A 17951-nucleotide genomic window follows, 5' to 3' on the forward strand; every position below is an offset into this window, starting at 1 on the left:
CTTCGACTCACTGCTCCCGCTGGGAGCACCAACACCAACACCAACACCAGACGAGATCAGGCGGAGCTGTTTTTTTTTTTTTTAAGGGATCATGCCCACAATGGTACTCTCCTATAAGGGTCTGGGGGTGGCCCAATGCTGCGTCATTCAGTCAAAAAATAAAGAAAGAAAGAAAAATTAAATAAAATAGAATAGATTCACAAATACAACTTCAAATCAATAAGTACAATATGAAACAATAACCTAACTGTAAACAATTGCTGTTAATTTACAGCAGGATTTCAACAGTATTAACCTGTTATTGCTAAAAAACAGTGCTTTACTGTTAATACAAAAGAAAACCTGTTACATTACACTCATAGGCCGTTTTTTAACTGAACTATAATGCATTCTTAATAAACAGCACTTTACTGCTGATCAACTGTCTAAAGTATCATCAGTAACAGTTTCATGCAGTATTTTTTTAATTCTGGGACCTGATCTGCTCATGTGAGGCTTGTACATTGTACATGTTTTTAAAAATCAGTGAATTAGCTTTATTGTTCTTCACTCACATGTTGTTCTGGTTTGCATTCTGTGCTTGTAGCCAGCTAGAGACAGACATTTTGGGAAAAGTGTCAACAAGTCTATTATAGCCTTTTTCCTAACAAGCCTTTAAAAGTATTTAATGTGACTATTCCTATGTCTGTAACCTGCTAAGTCTATTCATCTAGGCAAAAAATAATGTTTATTAAAATGTATGTAAAAAATAAATAGTGCATTAAAACAAATCAGTAAGATAATGTAAAATAAAGGTGAAAAACAGCTATATCTTTAAACAGTAAATTAACTGTAAAATACTGTGAAGTATTTTTCATTAACAGTACAAAGCTGTAAATTTCAGCGACAGTATAATAATGTTAATTTTACAGTAACATAAAGGCAACCCTGCTGCCAGTTCTTTACTGTTATTTTACTGGGAAATTCTTAACAGTGCTGGTTGACCCTGCCGAACTGATCCTGCTGACCTGCTCTGGAGGTCCCTGACGGTGCCCCTGTTGTGCCTCGCTGCCGGTGCCCCCTCCCCCCACCCCTCCACTCTATCGTTGTTATAACTGTTAGTTTAATATAATAATTAGTCTAATTATTATTAGAATAATTTATGTTCCTTTCTTATTTATTTAGTTATTTCCTTCCTTATGCTTCCCCTTAGTTAGCCTAAGTTAACTAATTACTATTGTTTTTGTTAATTTGTTTACTTATTTATGTATGTACTGTATGTGTATATATATAAATATATATATACATATAATATAATATGCAAAATACATATTTATATATACAGTATATACAATTTTTTTTAACCTCTCCTATCTCCATATATCCACCCTGTAGACCCCATCCCAAAGCACATGCTCGTACGCACACTCACACACACACACACACACACACACACACGCTTACACACACACACCACTTGGTTCTCTCATCCTACGGCAAAAATGTGTTAACTGGCCTGTACTCACTGTTCTTGTCGTCCTCTTGTTGTTGTGTTAATGTATTGTCTTTTGTCTTGCAATAAAATAAAAAATAAAGAAGATTACCATTTTACAGGTAGAATTAAATCTCTCTAAATTCTCAAATAGTGGCCTTTACAACAGAGAGAACCAGGCCTTTGTTTAAAACAGGCTTACATAACTGACACACTTATCTTTAAAATATTGTCACAATGTTTCCAGTCACATACAATTTTTGCAATTTTTTGACAGCTGTTTCACTGTTAAAGTCGTTCCCATTTTTGTTAGGCTTTTAATTTGAAACATCTGTAGGACGTGTTGACCTTCATTGACAGTAACTTAACAGCAATAAAAAATTAACCCAACAAAGTAGAAGTGATTACATTAGCGAATGAAAACCTATATCTGTTGAAAGGAGAGACTCCGGAGCAGCAGAGTGCTGAATGTGACTGCATATGTCTGTGTGGATAAGAGCTCTGCCAATTGCTTGGCTAAGAAGTAGAGAAAAGGGAGCGTGTCTTTAGTCGAACGAATGGATAAAAGGCAGCTCCTAGCCTGCAGCCATGCAGTTGCTGTGTTCTGCTTCATCCCATAATATACTCGTTATTGCCTTTATGTTCCCCCCTCTCTCTGTCTCTCTCTGTCTCTCCCTCGCTCTCACCCAAATGACAATGCCTATTTTTCTCACGATATAGAGGGTATGGCGACGCAAATCCAGCGATGCACACTCTGCCGCCCGCTTGCTCAGAGCAGGTCAAACAGCTCAGCTCACCTGTGTTCCATCATATTGTGGTCACTTTATTTGGTGAAGACACCCACATGAGGTGGTGCAGCGGTTAGCCTCACAGCGAGAAGTTTCTGGTGTTGGGGATGCAGATAGGAGCTTAAAATATGAAAGAGAATTATTTATATCGATTCAAATTAATATCAATAAATTATCCATATATATTAATAATAATGGGGCACCAAATTATGTTGGTGATAGGCTCAAAAGACATTAAAATTGTTAATGGCAAAAGTAATTAATAATGATCCAAAATAATTATTAATTATATATAATATTATGATTTAATTTACATTAAATCAGCCTCGGGGCACCATTCTTTGAAACAAAGAGAAAATGATAGCTATTTAATGTAGTCTCATAAAGAATACTAAACTATCAATTTGGAACTCTGATTAATAATTGAATTAATAACTATAACCATAAATCACCATATCAATAGCTAGTGACGGTTGAAGGATTTTGTGGTTCTTGACATCGAAGAGGTTAGCATTACTCACTTTTATGCAACAAATAAAGAAACCAGCATGTATATTCCACAAACGTTTATTTACAAGATAATAATGGTTTCTTGTCTCAAGCTGGTGACTGAGTCTGCATGACCCACAAACAATGTATAGCCACTGCAGCTCTAGCTAACGGATGAATGGACGGACACCGACATAAACCTCTCTAAAATCACACGAACCTCTTTAGACATGTTTTGCTCATCTTTCCCATGGTGGACGTACAGTAGGGTGCAGCAGGCACTGACGATATGCGCGGGGAGTGCAGCTCAAACTACGAGCAGCTCGCTTCCCCTCAAAAAAACGACATTTGGCGTCACTGTATTGTTGTCCGTAGGAGAAAGTAGGGCTTATACACGCTGTACAGTGCCAGAAACAGGTTGAGATCAAGACAAGTAAAAAAAAAAATTTTTAAAAAGTGTGAACATTTGTCATAAATCGGGAGAAATGAGGGAGAATTGTGACCCCAGAAGGAAACTGGGAGGTGGCAAGTATGGTTAGAACACAGGGATAGAACAGGCTGGAGCAGTTTCAAAGTCTTTAGCAGATCCATGACGATCCATGACGGGTCCGTGCTGGGACCTTGGATGAAAGAAAATGTAGCGAACGCGGGGCAGACTCGTAACGCCACTACGCGGAAACCAGTTGCAACGATGTATCTGTCCACCAGGTGGAGCGGTGATTATCGAAGCTGAAGCGGTTGTAGCCTACTGCACCTGAAATCAGCTGTTCATCTGAGGAATTGTACTTCCCACACAGAGCATACTTTTAATGATCATTATCATATCATGACGATCAGGTCGTGAAGATATTATGCTGAAGCTTTTTGTAAAACATTGATACAGAGACGGCTGAAGAAGACACGTCTCTAGTTACTGATTATACCGTCTATTCTGTCCATGAAAGCTCTAAGAGATGCGTTATTTAAACGAATTAACCTACATGAAAATGAAAGCAATAGCCTACGGGAGGGAAATTAATAATAAAGAAATACATAAATGCGTGTGCGGCACTCATCTGAGCAGCTGATTTATCTGCAGCGGTACCGTCACAGGCCAAAGAAAGAAATAACTTAATGTCGGCCGGAAAAACACGGCCTACATTTGCTCAATTTACAACAAGGCACGAATAATCACAAATTTATTTAGACAGCGTTACACAAAGTATATGAAGTTTCTCCTAACTTGATTGTTAAGGAAATCTATGGATTTCCTTCCCGGGTGACAAAGGATCAAATTGGTTGCGGTTTAAACGGCAACAAATATGGATTGAAGCCGATATTTCGTTAAATAAAAACATGCTGTGAAGTTTGGAAATGATCAATCTTTTTCCAATACATTTAGACTTTTCGACGCTCTTGAGTTATTGGTTTGGTTCATTTCCCGTCAAAGCGGGGAAAAGCAACACCTCTGCTTGTTTACGGAAGATCACTAAGCTTAACGGTGTTCCGTACAGGTGACCAACGGTGTTCCATACAGGTGACCAACGGTGTTCCGTACAAAGCGATTTCAATGGCGATTATTGAAAATTTTAGATGTTGTAAAAAATTACTCGATTGATATAATAAACGTGAACTTTTTTGACCTTTTCTTAAAAAACACTGCTGTAACATCAATATTGGGCGCAGGATTACGTGCAAACAGCGTTGACAGAGTTGCTGCTGCAGCGCCAAGCAGTCAGAGCGCACCATTGATGTTAAAAATGCCCATTTGACAGCATTTATTCAACAACGGGTAATATATTGAACAACTTGTGATAACATAATAATCATTTCATACAACATAAATTAAAGGTACTGTTTGTAACTTCTTACACTCTTATAAATCATTGCGTGTCGGTGTCCCATGCGCGCTCGCGTGTGGCTACGCTGTTCCAACACAAACTACACGGAAGCACCAAAACCGCAAAGATATATCTAGTGAAGCCCATCTCTTAAACAGTGTCAACTCTTCCTGCTCCAGCTCCCCCGACCACGGCCAGGAGACACAGGGGAGACCGTAGCTTTGGTCTCCAGGGCCAGAGTCTCTGCTGTACTCTGCTCCTCTGCCTGCCTTCACTCACACAGCGCGCTCTTTCTCACTTCCTATCTCGCTCCACCTCTCACGTGCATGCGCGCACACTACACACTGCAGAAGAGTTAGTTTAGCTCTGAGAATATCTAGTGAATGTACAGTGGACGTTTGTGCAGAAATAACTGCTGCAGCTCCTCCAGACCAACAGAGGTTTCCCGTGTCTTGTGAAGTGGCAGGGCTCCGCAGCGAGAAACGTTATCATCTCCGACCAAAACTCCGGTGTCTCCCCTGTTCCCTCCGGCCGCGGTCGGGAGGCTGAAGCAGGAAAACACAGTATCAGCATCGATTCATGGAGAGACCTTCGTCTGGTCAGCTAACATTACTGCCAAGCAGGTGAAATATAGAGTGATATTGTGGTTTTAGCTGACGTGTGTCGCCTCACTGTTTTGAGCGATGCTCGTTCATGTCTTTGTAGAGCGAGCACAAGCGCGAGCAACATGACGCTGATTTTCGCCACAGGTGTCGCAGTTAACAAGCAATTTCTGATTCTTGCATAGAGTCCCTTTAAGTTGAAACGTACATTTTGGCTGCTCCAGTCGTCTCCCCTCTCAAGCTGCAGTCGGTACTGGAGCTTCCCCTCCGGGCGCTGTGGGTACACCGCACAAACTGGCTGAAATCTCACAGGAACAAAGGGTGAAGGTCTCTTGCTTGGTCGGGAATGAAAGAGGCGTGACTGGAGATGACACACATATAATTTTATGCATGACCTGGAAGTATTTATTCATTGATTGGTGGATAAAAAGTCTGTATGGCACATCGATGGTGTACAGAATAGTTAGTGTACGTGCAGGGTTTTGGGTGGTCTCTTGAAGTTTAGGTTTCTCAGCCACATTTTTCTGGATTCCTCGTCTGTAGGTCGGCGATGAAAACTGTACAGTTGGTCACAAAACAATCCCTTTTTGTTTTGGGTGCATCACACTGTTGTTGAAGCCACACATTTAGCTTTGTCTGGTTGTTAGTACATTTTAGAAATCGCAAATTTAACGTTAGTTAAGTATCTGTTCAAAAATAAAGCAGGATTTACTAAATTAAAGGCGAATTACTCTTCAAAAGAAGCGCCGTTGGCGGTTAGCCACTATGGTTAGCCTATGGGACTAACTAGCTTATCCACTACCTCACCGGAGGATACGCCCATAATCATTTCTACAGTATCCCCCCCCCCCCCCCCCCCCCCCAGAGAATAAGGTGGACAGAAATAGCCTCTCGCCAGCTTCTAGCTGATGGTCGCTTTACTTCTGTAGGTCACATAGGGGCATCAGTGTTATATATTGAGACTGTTTCATAACCAGTTAAAAACTCCTTGTAGTAACTTTAAGCAGGTGGTGCAGTACTAAATCACTGGAGAGTACCTTTAAGTACATCATATCATCACTTTAATAGCTCTGAATAAGGGGCTCCGGGGTATACCGGAGCTGAGGAGCAACTCATCCTGTTTGCTTTAAAGCAGATATCAAAACCATGTTTTCACTGTTAGGCATATTATCATTAATGTGTGCATTTCTTTTTTTTCTCCATTTCTATTGAAAAATAAAGCTGCTAATGCTAAGCTAATGAATATAAATGGCATGTTTGAATGCCATGAATGTTTAAAAAAAAAAAAGAAAGTAATACTGCACCATTTCTCTGTGGGCTAAAACAGCCCTCTGGAGTCTCTTCATTTTTTTTTCAATTCCTATTTTTTTTTATAGTAACACAAAGTGTGTGTGTGTTTTTTCTTTTACAGTCAGGTATTTTGCATGACTCAAAAGTTTTGCCAGCAAATGATGGCACTTCAGAGAGAGAGAGAGAGAGAGAGAGAGAGAGAGAGAGAGGCTTCTATTGTGGCTGCAGTCAGCATCCTCGATCGCCTCCAGTAACACATGTCAAAGAACTTCAATTCATCAAGAGGAGAGAGAGAGAGGGAGAGAGAGAGAGAGAGAGAGAGAGGGAGAGAGAGATCAGCATTTTGTGCAAGAAACAAAGCACATGCACCTACACACAGCTGGACTCTTTCTCTTTCTGTCACACACACACACACACACACACGCATACACGCACGCACTCGCACGTGCGCGCACGCCACATTAAAACACACACAGACAATTTTCTGCCTCCCTCACGCTCCAGCGATCGCAGTCACACTGACTGCCGGCTTGCCTCCCTCCACACACACACACACACACACACACACACACACACACACACACGTACACACACACACACACACACACACACACACTGAGTCAGACTCACACACACTCTGAGTCACACACACTGCAGCAGAGCGCTCTCTCACTCTCCCTCTCTTTCTCTCTCTTTCTCTCTCTCTCTCTCTCTCTCTGCGCGCGCTCATCCCGCCTTCTTGCGAGCAGAAAGCACTCGGGTCTCCATCGTACGGGACCGGCTGCTGCTTCCTTTTGAAGCTCCATCTCTCTGCTCACTCTCTACCAATCATATTTTTTTTCTATTTTTTTTTTTTTTGCTTTTCTCTCTCTCTCTCTCTCTCTCTCTCTCTCTCTCTGCTCATCCTGCCGCTCTCTCCACCTTCGCCACTCAGAATCAGAACCAGGGTTGTGTATTGTCGGGTGGTTTTGTGTGTTGTGTCAGCTCTAGAGGAGGGAACATGCAGCATCCTGGAGGAACATGCGTGGCGTTACCCAACGTGGACGCCTGTCCTCAGTTGTCCTGCGCAGCCCTCACCTTCATGTATTTACAGCAGGTGAGTGAGTGAGTGAGTGTAGTTTTGTCTCCATGGATCTTCATCTTGTGTGTATACATACATGCCATGTCTGCTGCTGCTGATGCTACTGCTGCTGCTGGACATGGGAAGTGGAGTGGAACAGGATGACTGCGTGCTCGTATACTTGCAGGGCAAAATATATAAGAGAAACACAAAGAGTGTTTTGGATATGTATAGCCTATTGTAAATACTGTAAGTGTCAGTTTTTGAGAGGCATCATCAGTCCCTTCCTTGTCCTGCCATGGTGCTGAACTGTGTATACAGCTGGTATATACTGAGGCAGGCAGAGGGGGAAGTCCATGAAAGGTTCAGTGATGTTGACGTCTGTGGGAGAGACCATGGATGAATGGATCAGGACCTCCTTCCTCCTGCTCTAGATTCTTAGTTTGTTTCTATTCTATAACATACTTAATGTTTACTAGCACGTTAAACAGTGTGTGCCAGGATTTGAAAAGACTTCAAATATTTATTTTTTGGGGATAATTTGTCTTCAATTTACTACATTAATTAGATGGTTGCTGGGGTCAGAACTCCCAGTTCATTGTGTTTTTGTTTCAGTTGTGGATGTAATAATGTGACTCTAATCACAAGCAGAATATATTTTTAGTTAACAATGAAATAAGTTTGTTTTTGTTGGGCTGAAGTCTAGATCAACTTTTAATAACAAAGGATTTTTATCTTTAAGACTTTTGTGATTCTTTATTTAAGGACTTATAAGTAATTTATTTTGTAAAATAATTTATAATTTATATTATATATATTATTATAATATTACTATATATATTAATTTATTATCATTGTTTTTATTATGATAATAATAACTATTATTTTGTTGTTGTGTATATTATTGACCATATACAGTACTTTTATTTGAGGTCTTATCAGATATTTGATATGTCAGTTTAATTTTGTTATTTAGTTTTATCATAATTGTACATATCAGCCAGTTTTACTGCAGTGTTTATGATGTAGACAAACCTTTAATAGCAGGAGAGAATAGAACTGTTGTCCAATCAGATTGGGGAGTGTAGTGTCCAGTCAGTGTGGTTGGAGGTTTGGCACTGGGTGGTCTTTGAAACTCCTTTTTTCGTGATCATTTTCAAAAAAGGTTAATTTCATAATCACTGGACTGTGACGTATTTCTCAAAACAGAGTTGAAATAATCCTGCCATAATGATTTTTTTTTGTTCATAATCAGAAATTTAGAAATTTAATCAGGACATATTTTAAATATAAATACAAACTATATATATCATACAGCATGTGCACACAAATGGTAAAATAAGTTTAAAATATACATTATTTGCCTTTATTCATTTATAGGTTTTTTTTACTAATTTTTTACTTATATATAGTAATGCACACATTATGTAATAATATTGTTGTAGTGTATTTTTTTTATCAATTCATTTATTTGTTAATTTATTGCTATTGCATTGTATCTTACTTTACTCCAGTATATCACTATGTATTGTATTATATGCTATTATATACATCACTATCCCACTATCCTCAGGAGTATGACACAACTGCACTATTGGTTGAAATATTTTTTTTTTTTCACAAATATTACACAAATGCACATACTAACATTTATGTGAACAGTAACTAAGGGCATTGCAGCTTTTATAAAGAAATATATATTTCAATAAATACATTTCAATGCATTGTATAGTTTTTCGTTTTTTACAGTCGTAACAGTTGTGCTTACGTTTTTGGTCTATAAGAAATGTCAAATTGTACTGTCGTCCACCTTAACGCTCTTTATCCTTTTCACATTTTATTTTGACACTTTGGTGATTCCACAATTGTCACAGGGAAAGTTAGATGTATAAAACTATATATAAAAACACCAATTTCCACTCATAGTGTTTTACAAAGGCATGATTTTAATCTTTAGTTAGTTTAATTATATAATTAAACGTGTGTTCAAACATTATGCAAAATACCTGCTTATACCTAAAATAAAGTTTAATAAAATTAATTTTTTTCCGACACGAGAGGGCGGAGTTAAGCACAGCCGAATGCTGAATAATATACGTAATACTTTTAGGCGACCAAACTGTTACAGTTAACTGTAACATCATGCTGTATTGAAGAAGACTTGAAACCAGCGATTGAGACCATAAACTCATGTTTACAATGTTCACTGAGGTAATGAATCAAGTGAGAAGTAGGCTCATTTTCTCATAGACTTCTATACAATCAGACTTCTTTTTGCAACTAGAGGAGTCGCCCCCTGCTGGCTGTTAGAAAGAATGCAAGTTTAAGGCACTTCCGCATTGGCTTCGCTTTTCAGAACCGTGAGTTTTTCCGCCTGGTCATACCCCATATATCTCCCACGGGGTCAGAGACCGTGTCTCATCCTTCATTTAATGGCCTTGTAGGGGGGGAAGGAAGTGGGAAATGAGCCATCGCCCCCCCCCCTCCCGAACCCCCCTACTTTACACCCCTGGCCCGATTTGGTGTCGCAGCTGGTGTGATCGCCATCGCAAGATGGTCTATAGTTGATCTCGTTGATGATGTAGGGGGTCTCAGAAACTCATGTGTCAAATATGATGGTGCTGTATGGTGAATGATTTCATTTTAATATTGGCAACCATGAACTTCCATACAGTCCATGCTGTTCTGCGTTTTCATATATGTGTTGATCAAAACATTGCACTGTTTTAATGTAAGCATGCATTTTCCTGTCAGATCAGGCTTGTTCTAACCCTATTATTTTCCAAGAGCATCTTAATTATCACATAAGTGGAAAATGGTTCAAATACTGTTGCAGAGAGACTATTTTTACATGTTGTGAACTAGTGCCAAGCTGTTAAAGACAGGATTCACTCCACTGCTACACAGGACTGGCCTACTGTATTTATTAACATGTGATGAGTTATTAAGGCTCGAACATAACAGAGTAGGCTGTAGAACTTGCTCTGTACTGAGTGGATTTTTTTAAAATAATGCTGTTGTTTGCTCAGAGAATTACGATCAGAACTCTATATTTTTTATTTATTGTCTCTCCGACTATACAAGGTTTATGTGTGTGTATGTGTGTGTGTGTAATAAGGAATGCAGCATTTCTCTGAATAAAGAAGCTGTGGAACGGAAACACGATCACGTTTGTGGGAGCAGTGTTTACACCCTGCAGGCTGCTGCTGCTGCCGTACACTATCCTCATGTTCCTCGATCATTACACAACCCACAGATCAATCATCAGCTGCGATGAGTCCCAGTAGATGGCGCTATACTGTTACACATCCATCACCGTGTGTTCCATTTGGTATCAGACTGTTAGCGAGGGGGACTCTGTCCTATAGTACTGAACATAAATTTTTTTTTTAAAAACCTGCGCAAAATGAGCTCGTTTGCAATCTGCAGAGCTCGGGCAGGGAGGGAGGACAGCCAGAACAATAACACAATATATTTAATAGAAATTTGACAATCATTTGGTCATTTTATTTGTCCTGAAAGGAGTTATTGGATGCACTGCAGTGAAACAAAAACCAAAGCACTTGTTTGTTCATTTATGTAGTGTAAATACAAAAAATCTAAATGAGCCAAATACAAGCCAAATTCTGAGTAAAAATATAAAGAAACATTTAATACATATATCTTGGGCTTATGTTACCTTTCCCTCACAGAGTTTATATATATATAAAAAAAATAATATAAAATTTAATAAAAATGATACATTTTAAATGTAGTCAAAAATACTTTACAAAATGAATAGAGAGCAGAAAAACATATAATTTTAGTGTGCTGGGAGGATCGGGGTCTTGAATGTGGGAATGTGGGATGGTAGAGTTCCAGAGAGAGGGAGCAGCAGCCAGGAAAGCCCGGGTTTGACACTAGGTCCTGGGGATCTGTAAGAGCCTGGTGTCACCTGAACTGAGAGAGCCTTGTCGGTGGTGAGGAGGATTGTGTAGTTGATATGGCAGTTGTTGTTGTTGTTGCAGTAACGGAGCCTGGACGTGATACAATGTAGAATGAAGGACGAGGCTGTTTTAAGTGATCGGATTTAATTACAGCTCACCATAAAGACTTGCAATCGTAATATATGATTTAGTCATTGTAGATGAAATAATTCAAGTTTTTAAAAGCTGATAATAAAACATATAACATATATTTAGGAGTTAACATAACATTTTTTACAAAAGCAGTTATGGTGGTCTTAAAGCATAATATTTTTTAAATGTTTATGTTCCTCTTTTATTATTATATTACTTCCTATTTCTTTATTTACTTGTTTCATTATTTCCTTTCTTTAGGGCCTTAACGTGTACACCAACACGTGCACATGAAGCAGGTGGTATGTGTGTTTATTACACAGCTTTGTTGAATACTCAATTCTGATTGGTCGATCACTGCCCACTACGGTCTGTTATTACCTCCGCCAAGGCTGAAGGGTTGTGTTTTCAGCAGCGTTGGTTTGTTGGTTTGTCCGTTATCAGAATAACTCCAAAAGTCTGTGATGGATTTGAATGGAATTTTTTTGAAGGGGTGGGGTGTGGCACAATGAACACTCCATTAGATTTTGGTGGCAATCTGGATCATGATCTGGCTTTGGGAATTTGAACTCCGCTCAGCCTGTGCATTAACACCCCAGGCTTTAAGACATGCGCAGTGTAACTGATGACGCGTTCATGACACGTCACCCTGCCTCTTTCCTTCTGCCAGCAGAGAGAGGGACAGAGAGAGAGCGGGGGGTGGAGGGAGGGATTTGTAGATTTGGCTTTTTTTCACATTAAATTCGATGAAATTACAGTAGAGTGGGACCAAAGCACACTTGGTGATTGTTGGAAAGGGTAACGACGACGGTTTAGGTGAGTTTTATTTTGTTTCTGTCCAGTTTGAATGAAGTGTTTTACGATGCGCCGCTGCGTACAGCAGGAAAGAATTCAATTTAATGATATTTAAGATGGATATTCAATTTAATTTTTTTTTTCATGCTAATCTGTTGATGGCCAAAACAAGGATGTCCTCCCTTGGATCATTACCAAACAACAACCAGAATACAATGTTGACATTGTGTTGTTCCAATGATGGTTTCCAAATTTCATCTTCAACTCTCTACTGCTGCATGTACGTGAGTGTGAGGAACTGGCAGTAAAGCGATAGATGAATTCAATAGCATAGAAATGATAAAGTTTTAAACTAAATTACATTCTATTTAGGCATTTCCTACAGACTCCAAATTTCCTTTTTCCGATTTATGTCTCCCTTTTTTTAATCAAGCAGTAGCTAGCTAATAAAAAATAAGCTGTAATGTTAAAAAAAACTTTATTTTCCTCATACTGTCTGCCTGAATATACCTGTGTTTAACTTTCTGCCTGAAACACTCCGTTTTAGTGCATTTCAACAGAATTGCGTTGCTAGGCAACAGTTTACCATGTTTACTTCCTGTCAGCTCATGTTATTTACATACACTGCAACAGGAAATAAACTGGGACACATTTAGAATGTTTACATTTAGAACCGTGTAATGGTCTAAATATTGTATATTTGTGACATCACAAATGGACAGAAATCCTAACAGCTTGTTTCAGACACGCAATTTCTGAATATGGGCTGTGTGTTGCTCCGTATATTGAGCGTTTTTATCAGTATATTTATAACACTTAAACCTGCTTTATCATGTAGAAAACCTGGCAATCTCACTTTTTACAGTTAGTGACCTTTAAGGGATGATAAAGAATGAAAAAACCTGAACAACATCATCATTATTATGATGGGGAGAGCATATATATTTAAAGCTACAAAAAGACAGCAGTTAAACCCTGAATGTTTCGAAAATGTTTTTGAAACATCAGCGGGTTCTTGCGAAAGATGTTAATAGGAATAAAGAACGGAATATAATTTTTGAACGTGGGTGGGGCACTTTGAGTCAGGGTGAGGATTGGAATTAAACAAAAATTAATAAACAAATAATGTCGATAAAGGTCAACTAAATGGATGTAAATATGTCCTTCTTTTGGCTGTATAATAGAGTAGATAATTGTGTCAGCGAATGTGCCTAAGTGGATATGTATAGGAATGCGTGTGTAGATATGGATATACAGTGTGTATATGTATCTATATATGAGGTTGGTTGTATGTATATGAATATATGAACTTACCTCTTGACACTGCACTATTACAACAGGTAGCAGCTTTTTTTTTACATGTTGTTGCTGTTGTCTTTATGTCCCTTAACAAGTATGTGTATGTATTCCTTTACAACCTTAAATTAAAAACAAGTGAAGGTACCTTACAGTAACACTTTATAATAACCATCATTTATAAATGGTAAATTGATAGTAAATTAAACTTTGTCAATCAATATTTGACTAATAACGAACAATTAAATGATAATTAATAAAGTTTACTAATTATTAGTAATGCTTTAGTTTGTTATTTTAACAGTTTATTGTTGCACACATTCATACTGTATTTATATATATTTTTATATATATATATATATATTATAAAATTGCAACTGATGATTATGATACCTTGTTAATAAATACTTTGTAAAGCATCTATAAACATTATTTAAATAGATAGTTGATAATTTGTCAATTTGTTAATAATTGGTTTCTGATCCATCTTTCTATGTAATGTTAATAGATGTTTTACAAACAATTTCTTAAAGGTTTACAAATCATTTGGTCATTATTAACAAATACTTCATATAGTATATATAATCTTGTAATGTGTACAACAATAAATAAATACTTTACTAATGTAATCAGAATGTAATAGTTATCGTCTCTTATCAGCTATGATACATATATAATTTCTAAACAAATATTTTCATATTACACAAAATAAAATAACAGAAACTATAGGATTACTAATAATTAGTAAACATAATTAATCATCATTTCATTGTTTGTTAACAGTAAAATAAATATGAACTAATTTTAATTAACTATTAATTTACCCTATATACATCATGGTTATTATTATAAAGTGTTACCTTTTATTGGCTTGTGTTAACATCACAATTGCTTCCAGCTTGCAGTGAATCTATATTTCTATTATACAGTGTTTGCAGTCAGAATGTATGGAGTCGGTGTTTTTTTATGACCCATTTTTTGAGCACATCGGCATTGTGGGCCTTCTGCTGCCGCGTCTGGAAGCAGAGAGAGAGAGAGATAGAGAGAAAAGAAAATGCAAGGGAGCGAGTAAGAAGAAAATGAAAGTGTGACCGAGCAAAAGCCTCGAAGCAGAGGAATATTTTAACGCCGCTCCGGGATGAAAGAGCTAAATGACGAGCAGAGAAAATGGCTTCTGCAATCTGACAATTTGTCATTAAGCAACTTTCCTCCATTAGTCTCATTCCTTTATCCAGCTCTTTCATCCCTCGCTACATGCTGTGAGAGCGTGTGCGTGTGCGAGAGAGAGAGAGCTTTTGTTTTCAGATTGCAATGTTCGAGTATTCCAGATTGTGCTAATTTGTTGGCGTGTGATGCCAGAGCATTGTGTGTGTGTGTGTGTGTGTGTGTGTGTGTGTGTGTGCGCGCCTTGCCTACATAGGGAATCTGGGTCTTTGAAGCTATATATAGTCGAGCCATGTAAGACATTTTGAATACATCTGAAGGCCTTCGGGGATTCTGTGTGTTGCGGATATATATGTTCAGACGGCACCGCGCGTTAATTATTTTTTCATGTACATTTTGACTCACCCCTTCGATGATTTCTCAATTTATTTCAACACATTACATTTCATGTTTTTCCATCTTTCAAATGAGCTCAATAGTCTATATCACAGAAACCGAGTGGATTCATTATACACACAGTCGATGCAGTCAATCTTTAATCATGTACACATCATGGTCCCGTGCTCATGTGTGTGTGTGTATGGAAATCAATTGTGCTCTCAGCCAAGAGCTGCACAAAATTCCATGAGAACAACAACTGGGACTTTTCTGAAATATTAGTGATGGTGCCATACGAGTAACTGCGCTGTATTGTAGCTGTTACCGTTCATCATTATGTTTGTAAGACTTGTGAAAAGGATGCTCTCTTTTGAACATAAATGATGCTTTCCTTCACTAAGTATTTGCAGTCATTCCATATTAAGCTATTGTCCATGATCCCTGACATTTCCTGCTGAGGTTTCACATTAAGAGCCTACATGGGAAGGGGGTGGAGTATTTGCCCTGAGCTGCTGGAAGGCTTTTAATGTGGATATTTCACAATATATATTTTGGTGGGGGGGGATCTAGAATCCTTTTTCCAATTACAAAAACAGCTTATTATTAACCACATGATTTTATTCATCTGCCAGTCTGCCGCCACCACCACCTGTCCATCATCTCCATTCAGTCCAACAATGTGTCGGTATCCGCCGCGGTAGTGATGCGCCGGTTTGATAGCTTAATGCTGAAGTAGGCGAGATCGGAGCAAATATGATTAAAATTTTGTTTTATAAAAACGGTCGCTATATCCTGACAGTAGTACATGAAACAGGTAGCCTGAAAAAAAATCATGTTCCTCTGTGCTCCTAACGGCATCTGCAAGATTTCACAGACCGGAGGAAAACAAGCAGGCAGCGCTGATCAAATATGAATCAATATTATGTTATGTTAATGCGTTAATTTCTCTCCTCAAATGTTTCAGAAACATCTTGTAGTGTACGGTTTAGCTGTCACATGACCGGAGCACAGCCAATAGGAACGCTCTCTCAATGAAATAACCTGTGATTGGTCAAAGTCTTCCGTCACTAGATTTTCTAAAGCGTGAAAACAGCCATGAGGAGGAGTAGAAGTCTATTTATCTCTCAGAACACTTGAATTACAATATGCTGAAAGGTTATTATGGAATTATTGCCCAATGATGCCAAAAAATATAGTGCCTACTGCCACTCTCAGTCTGGCCCACACTAAAAAGATCTTAACAGATTTTTAAAAATGTGAGAGCCCACACATAAAAACATGTTATGTTAAATTTAACAATTTTGTTCCTATAGTGTGTGGTGAGCAACGATTTGGCTGAAACAGCACACCACACACTAACACATTCATTCATGAACAACAAGAAAAAAAACAAAAAAAAAAAATCTCGCGACATCTTTCGTGATCAAACGGAACTTTATGTAAACAAATGTGGCGGAAGATGGGCGGAAAGAATTAGCAATGTTGCACTACTTTGTTCTGAAAACTCATGAAGGATAGATGGATAAAATCATGGAGACACGTTGAATAAACACACGCATTGTTGCCACAAATTAACAGGTTGGTCCTCCATTTCTGAGCTCCATCTTGATACTACTTTATGCTTCACGTTTAGCATTAGCTCATGCATTATCCTCGGCCACCGTGACGGCAGTTGTTAACCACGATAACACAAAATCATAGTTTTCCCATTTTGTAGGCTGATGACATAATAAAATATGACAAAGCTTTATTCGAAAACCTCAACAGAAGCTTTGAATGTAAAAAAACAAACAGACATTGGGTGCACAGGCCTCGTGTGTCACTCATCGCTGACTGACAGAGAGATCTGAATTCATTTTGACAGGCTGTTGTGTTAACGAGGACTATCTCACATTCAAACACATTACGGGTTTTGTCGTCGAGCTTCACATTGGCTTACCTTTAAAATTATATTCGGGACAACGCTCAAAACATTCAGGATTAAGCCTCGACAAAATGACTATGGTGACACTGATGCCCTGTACCCATAGCAACTCACACATGAGGGGGGAGAGAGGAGAGGAGAGACGCCGCTGACTGAGTTTACTCTGAGCAGCAAGTTACTAAAAGGGTCTGACAAGTCGCTAAGTCCAGTGAAAAAGTCTCCAAGTTGGCAACACTGTGTGTGTGTGTCCCACAATAAAACATGATATGGCGCAGCGTGACAACTGTGACGGATTAATGTGACCGAACGGACGCTACTGCGCATGTTCCATGTGTCCAAGATTCGCCAAGATCTGGGTATCTTTTCCAGACGGAAGTCGAGCCATTTAGGCTTCATGCGCCACTGAGCAACTCTCATAGGAATGAACGGGGCCCCACCTCCAACGCTGTATCCAGTTATCTTAAAGGTCCCATATTGTAAAACGTAAGATTTTTATGTCTTTATATGATAAAGCAGGTTTAAGTGCTATATAAATACTGTCAAAGTATTGAAACGCTCAATATATGGAGAAATACACACAACTCATTTTCAGAAATTGTGCGTTTGAAACAAGCCGTCAGGATTTCTGTCCATTTGTGATGTCACAAATATACAATATTTAGACCATTACACAGCTTAAACATTCTAAATGTGTCCCAGTTTATTTCCTGTCGCAGTGTATGCAAATGACATCAGCTGACAGGAAGTAAACATGGACCCAAGCTGTTGCTTAGCAACGCAATTCCGTTGGAATGCACTAAAACGGAGCGTTTCAGA

General features: G+C 38.5%; 1 protein-coding gene across 15 annotated transcripts in view; it reads left to right on the forward strand.

The window, feature by feature from the left end:
• rbfox1 (RNA binding fox-1 homolog 1) overlaps positions 1–17951 on the forward strand; it is a 352975-nt gene that overhangs the window by 178816 nt on the left and 156208 nt on the right. For 3 of the 15 annotated variants that reach the window (XM_074657320.1, XM_074657319.1, XM_074657321.1), the window contains exon 1: positions 7114–7556. The exons of 2 other annotated variants lie outside the window; for them this stretch is intronic. In XM_074657320.1, coding sequence (XP_074513421.1) covers positions 7461–7556 — 96 coding nt within the window. In that variant the 5' untranslated portion in view covers positions 7114–7460. Of the gene's footprint in view, positions 1–7111; positions 7557–17951 lie in introns of those variants that run through there. 10 more of the 15 variants (XR_012596878.1, XM_074657318.1, XM_074657313.1 and 7 more) reach the window with 6 other exon arrangements.

The sequence above is a fragment of the Sebastes fasciatus genome, chromosome 13 (assembly GCF_043250625.1).
Source record: "Sebastes fasciatus isolate fSebFas1 chromosome 13, fSebFas1.pri, whole genome shotgun sequence".
Classification (NCBI taxonomy): domain Eukaryota; kingdom Metazoa; phylum Chordata; class Actinopteri; order Perciformes; family Sebastidae; genus Sebastes; species Sebastes fasciatus.